Genomic DNA, 7,797 nt, shown 5'->3' on the forward strand with positions numbered 1-7,797 from the left:
CTCTGTGGAGATCCAGGATTTGAGCAAACACCTCGTAATGGTGAACTTAGTGGACGACGAAGAGCCTACCAGCAGTGCTTTTCAGCCAGATGGAAATTATATACCCCGGTAAATAATGGCATGTCATTTTTTATGTGTTAGAAATCTCATAGGCCACTGCTGCATTTTTTTTATGTCATAATCGACAATGGAGCTGGTGTGACGCCTGATGGTAAGCGCTACCACCCACGAACATTTAGAGAGGCATAAGGTCCATTGCAGACCTTACGCCTCTACAAATGGATTGGCGACTTTTTGGAAGGGATTAAGAAAGGATTGATAAGTTATACGCGTTAAATATTTTTATTAACAACGCGTTTATATAATTTATTAATATTTTTAATTAATTTCTTTAATTCATCTCTGAACTAGACGTAAAATTATAGTATTTGCATACAATAAAAGCAAGAGGAAAAGTGCAGGTATGTAGTAAAAATATATTTTCTATGAGATATTTTCTATATATTTTCTTATTTAATGAGAATTAAGTTTATTCAAATCTATATATTATATAAAGAACTAGCCACTAATTCTAGTACAGCCTTCTAGATCATGTTAATATAATTTGCATACACGGAAGGACTTACTCGTCAGCACTTTTTTTACTACAATTGCAATTGATGCTAATCTATGAAAATAACCCTACAAATCCTATTACCTACTATCCTACTTTTATATGACAAAGTAATATTATTTCGAGATTCATTATATTTAACCACGGGAAAACGGCTTGATTCTGGAAGTCATTTTACAAGGCTTGTAGTTATATAGATTATGTATAACTATTATTTGATAAAGTCATATCGATACAGCATTCTTTATGAATTAATGTACTCGTATTATGCTTTTAGAAATGAAAAAGTTTTTAACCGATTTTAAAACGCTATTTATTAATTATATTATTAACCCGACGTTTCGAACACTTTACAGCGAGCGTGGTCACCGTTGGGTTAATAGTATAATGAATAAATCGCGTTTTAATATCCGTTAAAAAGTTTTTAATTACTAAATGTATAATACTCGCGTAAAATCAAACACAAGAAAATACTATTGTATTATGCTTGTTATAATACTATGCAAGCAAAGACACGACATAGATCAGTCAAAGAACATATGCCTTACCGATTATTGTAAATTAATAATAGAATTCGTTCAATTTAACTAATTAGTACACTCAATTGTTATAAATTTTGGAGCTATGGTCTGACAAACACATTTTAAAACACGTCGAACTTTTAACCCCACTTCTATGCGCTTCAAAATATTTTATACGCACGTAAACTTGTAAATGTTTCGTAATGAAAAAATGTCCACAGGATACTTTTCATGTCGCCAAAGGGCTCAGTGGACCGTGATATATACAATGAGGATGGGAGCAGCCAGCACAGATACTTCTACAGCCGGCCGGAACAAATAGCCAAGTCCATGAAAAAAGTTATCGATAAGTACAAAGACTGATCAGATTTATGTGCGTCTGAAATAAACCGCGTACATTATAGCTGTGTGACTTTGAACCTACTAAATCTTATAAAGTATTTATTAACTTCGCAAGCAGTTAAATATGTAGATAAAACTGTTTTTTTTTTTGGTAGAATTATTCCATTCCTGCGATCTTTCTTTCATATTAAACTTCATCAATCATTATTTATGTAGAATTATATGAATACATGCTCACAATTCAATATTACTTGCTTTCAGAGTCTGTCGACTCTGTAACCTGTTGAACATTGTAAATTGATGAGATTGATCTTCAATAAATCAATTTGTACATTATTTTTGTATTTTAACTCCAGTGTCAAATACTAGACATCCTCATGATCGAATTAAGCCTTTAATGAAATCAATATTTAAAGATTAAGGATAACCGTTACCCGTTAGGGCATTTTAATAAAACTTAACTAAAAATGAGATTGATGTAGTAGCTTATTTCTAAATTAATGAAATAACATCGAAGGCAGGTTATTCAGGAAAAATCGACCTTATATTTTTATATGTCGTTAAGCAATTATGTAACTCTTACTGTACAGGGTTTCTGTAACGGCCCAAGCCGAGGTTAGTGAACTCCGTCAAGGGGGGGCGCCCTTGAGCATATTGCTACCAGGGTGAACCAGATCACCCACGCATCCGTGCTAAGGTGTAGTAGCCCTTCAGGTTAACACCGAGGTAAACCACAAAAAACCAGGGTTTCATTCACATTTTGTAATATCAGTGGGGACTAGCGATACGAAAAACACATTAAGAATACTCACATCTTCGACCACGGGCTCCACATACATTTCCATGGTGTTGTTCAGCGGCGGCAGGGTGACCGGCGAGGCGGCGGCGGAGGATCGCCGCGAGATGCTGTTGCAGGAACATTGCGATACTGAGCGGCGGGAACGGGGAGATTCTCTGCGGACAATGTGCGCTGTTGTATACAGTTCAATAGACATCTTTTTAAAGCGCCTCATTGAATAAACCTTCCATTTTATAGACATTTTTTGTGTCATAGCGGGCAAATTAGCTGGTGGTCGCCTGATGGTAAGCGATCACCACCGCCCATGAACATTAGAGGCAGAGCTTCTGTGAAATCGCTGCCCGCTTTTAAGGGGAAAGGGACAAGGAACGGATTGACGATTGGCAAGAAGGAATGTATAAGGAAGGGTGAGGAAAAGGAAACGGACCTCAAAAGAGCTGAATAATATGCAGTCGGTGCGCAGTAGGCGTAAAACACGCGTGGTCGTGGAAGTTTCGGACTTCGGTACCATTCAGGTCACATGAATGACAAACATGAAGTTCAAATGAATTAACAAGGCAGCCGAGTTTGTTGTTTCTATTTTTGGTAAAACGTGTTGCCCAGTTTAATATGGGTCTTCTAAATTTTTGAATTCTATAAAACAATTTTGTGGTAAATTGTAAATTCAATTTTATTAGGGATAAGTATTTCTGTATGGACATCCAAATGAGTCATTGTTTTCTTTTCATTTTGGAAGGCAGTTTAGATTTTTTTTTTTAATAATTATTATAATATCTAATTATAATACTGCTCATATATAATTCGTTACGTTGTTACCCTCGATATGCGATGCCCGGTCACAGACTAAATAATAACACAGTTCACATATTTGCAGAACTTTCAAAACATGTTACATATTTTATCCTTGGCAAAGTTAAATGAGATGAGACTAATTGAGTTTAAATAATATATACATTGTTGGCTACATGTGTAATAAGTTTCTGCCTATGATAGAAGAAGAAAAAGGAGGTAAGTAGGTACATTAAAAATAACTGGTTAGTTATTTACAAACAAAGAGAGATAACTAAACACATAACTGATAGCGTACAAGATATTGCATGAATTTGGTAGACAATGTTAAACAAAAAATGTATACCTACTAAGTCCAATCACGTCTAAGGCTTGCTTATAAATATTCCGAACATAAAATGACGTTGACTTCAAAAACGTGGTTTCGAAATTCAAAACGTTCCACAACGCTTTAGATACCATTCCCGATGTGCCTTAACATTTACCTTTTGTTTCTCCGACACACGTGGCGGCTCGACCTCGTATCGCATCTGCATCTCACGGGCACAAAATAGCCAAGCTGTGGTAGCGGGGCAGGCTCCGTGGAATCGCTGGAGTCACTCCACTCCGGCTGGCTGAATGGATCGATATCCAGAGCAGACGGCATTGCGGATTAAAAAAAAACTCATTTCATTTTTAATTTTGGAACTTAACCGCCGCCGTTCTGAACTTTCATAAGTTCGTTCTATTCATTGGAATTTCGAATGAAAAATTCTTTTCACCGCGTTTATTTTATAAATGCACTTTTATATTCGTTCGACGTTCGAATGATTACGGTTCCAGTGATAAATTTAATTTTTCGTTTTTCAAATAATATTCTATCACTTTTAAAGTAAATATACAAAGAAAATTGTCGCCGGCAAACACGTCTAAATATAATCTAAATTACCACTGCATTAATCTGGTTTATGCGTAGACAAAATTGTAATTCGGGTGCGTGCAAACAATTAGATCCAACGACGTTTTTGATAAGATAGTGCGGAGTGCTATTTAGTTCGTTGATATACTTATGTTGATAATAATAATTTAATATTTTACAAATTCGGTTCACCGTGTTATAGTTTATATGATAAATTAATATAAGCTAGAACTCGGTATGTATTATCATTCATTTATATTTAACACAGGTATACGTATATGTATCGAGTGAATAAATATATAACCGTACTTCAAAGTGAAATTTACTAAAGAATAACACTGTGACATATACTCGGACAATATTTATTATTAAAGATATCGATATCAATATCTTTCAATTTTTTAACAAGGAACTACTAAATGATAAAATAAATCAAAATTTGTTATAATAAAATACATCAAATGTCCTTTGCAAAATTAAATTTTGATCATGACTGTTCATTTAAGAAAATCCACTTCACTACTTTAACGTATTATATTATCATCCAACCATACGCTAGAGTACTGACGTACTTTAATCCCAAACTTACAACTTTCACACGTTACCCCTATTCCCCACACATAGTTGCGTTTCTATCCCTAACTAACCATCGGCTATCCCGACAAACGTGATGGCACGCACATTCCTTAATTTTTTCTCAGCATGACTCACAAAGGCGGCATTCAAGTATTTTTATTCTGTGGTTCAAGTTTTACATCGATCTGTGGAACGATACACCCTGTATATAGGATTCTACATTATCTACATAGGGGAAAATAAATATTTAATTTGTAAAGTTGCTTATAGCTCGCACGGCTGCGGAATACAGGAGCGGTCTAATGATTCGAGTAGCGAATTAAGCAGGCTCAGTTAATACATTTTGTTTGCATTTGAATACCTGTTTACTTTTTTCGATTTAATTTGAATTTAGAAATATAGACTAAATAGGTACTTAGTTACTTACGTATGGTATCTATTTTCATTTAATTTGAAAGAATAAGATAGAAGTTGCATGTATGCACGAAACTATTTAGTTAACTAAGTTAAATAGAGTCGGTACGAGCGTTGTTTAATTAAAAGTAATAGTTTAAAAAAAAATTGGTTGGCGTTCTCTAAAAACCATAGAGCCACATAATACTATAGGACAAGGTTACGCGTCAGTTAAATACATGTTAAGAAACCTTATATATGTCTGTTCTAGTTCCCATTCAATATATTCGGTTTATTTGTATTCAAACCCCACACCACTTACAGCTATTTAGAATAAATGACACATCGTCTGTAAATTATTCACCTATCTTCGCTATTTCTTTGTTTGAATACAACGTATGATTGAATTAGATCATTTAAGAAATGTGTTGTTTTTTTAAAATAGAACATAATTGAATTTGGAATGTTCTGGAATCGTAGTAGACTTTTAGCCATAGATACACTACAAATATGGTAGTAATTTGATTTTTAAAGACAAATTTTAAATTAATGAGCATGTTTTAGTTTTGACTAGGCCTTAGAGATAATTATTATTTAGGAATAATCGTTCATTCCATTGGTTTTTTTGAATTTCCTGGTAGTAATTAACAAAAGCGTTAGACCCCACACGCGTTAGCCTGGTCCTCACCCACACGGTGCCATTGGTGTTAAATGTGGGTGGAATATTTGTTTTAGAATACTTGAGGCTTTTGGTTTGCGTTTTTTTAATTTATCAAGTTTTAAGCCCTTTGTAGACAGAATCTTCCTTCACTTCTTTCACTTCATTGGAGTAAATTAAAATTAAATAAAAAAAAAACAATTTGATTACTTCACTCCACATAAAAATATCACTATATATGCAATATTTCTATATAAGTTATTCATTCATGTAGATAGTGTTCAAAAAGGAGTAAATATATTTCAGTACACGCTTATACACCTTTAAAAGTTTGTTTAAAATAAGTTTATGATGTTTACGCATTTACTTTATGAGGTTAATGTTCCTGGTAGTATGGTGTATTTAACGTTTAACAGTTTATCAATAATATGGCGGCTACTTAATTCATTATATTTGCTAATAATGCAATGTTCGGATTACTAGCCAATTTTTAATGCTAAGCCACAGATTACAGGCAATATTTACTACGCTAACTATGGCTAGAAACAAGGACATGAAAACATATTGATGAAGAAATAATTTATTTCGTGATATTTTTAACCCCCGACGCAAAATGAGTTATAAGTTTGATGATGGAGTTTGTGTTTCTGTGGTATCGTAATAGTTTGTGGTGGTTCTTGGCTGATAGAAATCTGTCAAAAATGGCGGACAAAATATCAATTTTTTTTCCTTTCCACTAGATAAATACCACCACCATGTTAATTTTTAAATTCAATATGGCCGAACACAATAGTATAGATTCGAAGTGTTTATTTTATTGAATTATTAGTAGGTAGGTACTAATTATTATGTATGAAAATTACGTTTATTGTATGATTTTTTATTGTTACAAAATAATAATATGATGAATGAGGGTATTTTATTTTATTTTGAGTATTGTCCACTCACATGTCACCGTAATGACGTCGCCAACCGTTATAACAAATCTTTAGTATTAATACAATATGAACATAATAATTAATGTTCATTAAATTTAAATAGGTTGTTTTTACGTTATTCTGATAGTGTATTGATGTAATGTTTTTGATAACGGGACCATAATAAGCACCGAGTTGAAAATAGTAAATAATTGAGCGAACACAGTAACTGAACTCAAATTATGCTCTTTTTTATAGCGTGCCAAGGGAAATTATTCACGCATAGGAGTTCACAAATAGCTGCAATAATAAGAGATAAATTACGATAATAATGTATTTTATCTACTGTTTATTTTTGTTTGTTCCTTCTTGTAAAATCATTAACACTTTGTCGTGGCGTACAATACCACTAATAATTTAATTTTTAATTAAGGTCACATTGCGTTTTGCTGGTATCACCACGCATACATCTGCGTCCTAAAAACCCAATCTTATAAGGGTTCTTTGACTATTGTTTAGTATGGTTACTATTGTCAGTATCGATTACTTGGCAACGATCCTACTGTGATTCTAGAATTGAATTGCGACAAATGACGTAATAGAAAACGTTTTAAAAAACCTTTTTCTTCTCATAAGCATTACATTGTATACTCGTATATATCGAGATGTGTACGATGTACGATTCAACTAGCTCCATCCCAGTTTATGTACTACTAAATCATAATATTATTGATATAGTCGCGAATCTAAGCCCAAGTCGATTTATTTATACCCCCAGTATATATTCGTCTATTAACACTGAAGAATTTTAAATGAATTTATCATAAAAGAGAACTAGAAGAACAATCCTATGCAGCATTATCGATCACTTTCTCAAGGAACATGATGAAATAAGCCGATTTTCTAAGCAGCCCCAATTGATAAGAAGAAATGGCACATGCTTGTGTCTTATTTTTAAGAGCATTAGGTCGAATTTTGTGTGTATTATGTCACATAGTCCGGACCAGGTGCGTGAGTCACCGAACATTGACTCGTACGAGACGGTACGACCTGCCAAATGTACAGAAGTATAAATTGTAAAGGTCAAAGCTTTTACTGGCTGTATTTCGGTAAAGCAAATGATATAATTATAATAAAATATGTCTTATAAACATCCTGCCTAGACCTCGACGAAAATAGTTACTATAAAACATTCAGTTCAGTTTTTTTCTATACTTACCTAGTCTTGCCATAAATATTGTAATAAAGAAAAAAGAAAATTGTTAACTGCAAATAACATTTATTACTTTTA

General features: G+C 33.3%; 2 protein-coding genes across 2 annotated transcripts in view; one reads left to right on the top strand and one right to left on the bottom strand.

The window, feature by feature from the left end:
* Nucleotides 1-1,596, top strand: part of LOC119828882 (thioredoxin domain-containing protein 12-like) — a 2,989-nt gene extending 1,393 nt beyond the window's left edge. The window contains exons 2-3 of the mRNA XM_038351175.1: nucleotides 63-108; nucleotides 1,356-1,596. Coding sequence (XP_038207103.1) covers nucleotides 63-108; nucleotides 1,356-1,497 — 188 coding nt within the window. The 3' untranslated portion in view covers nucleotides 1,498-1,596. The remainder of the gene's footprint in view (nucleotides 1-62; nucleotides 109-1,355) is intronic.
* LOC119828883 (tight junction protein ZO-1-like) overlaps nucleotides 1-7,797 on the bottom strand; it is an 85,480-nt gene that overhangs the window by 52,687 nt on the left and 24,996 nt on the right. Inside the window, exon 3 of the mRNA XM_038351176.1 lies at nucleotides 2,289-2,430. Within this exon, the coding sequence (XP_038207104.1) occupies nucleotides 2,289-2,430 (142 nt within the window). The remainder of the gene's footprint in view (nucleotides 1-2,288; nucleotides 2,431-7,797) is intronic.

Source organism: Zerene cesonia, chromosome 9, assembly GCF_012273895.1.
Source record: "Zerene cesonia ecotype Mississippi chromosome 9, Zerene_cesonia_1.1, whole genome shotgun sequence".
NCBI classification, from domain to species: Eukaryota; Metazoa; Arthropoda; class Insecta; order Lepidoptera; family Pieridae; genus Zerene; species Zerene cesonia.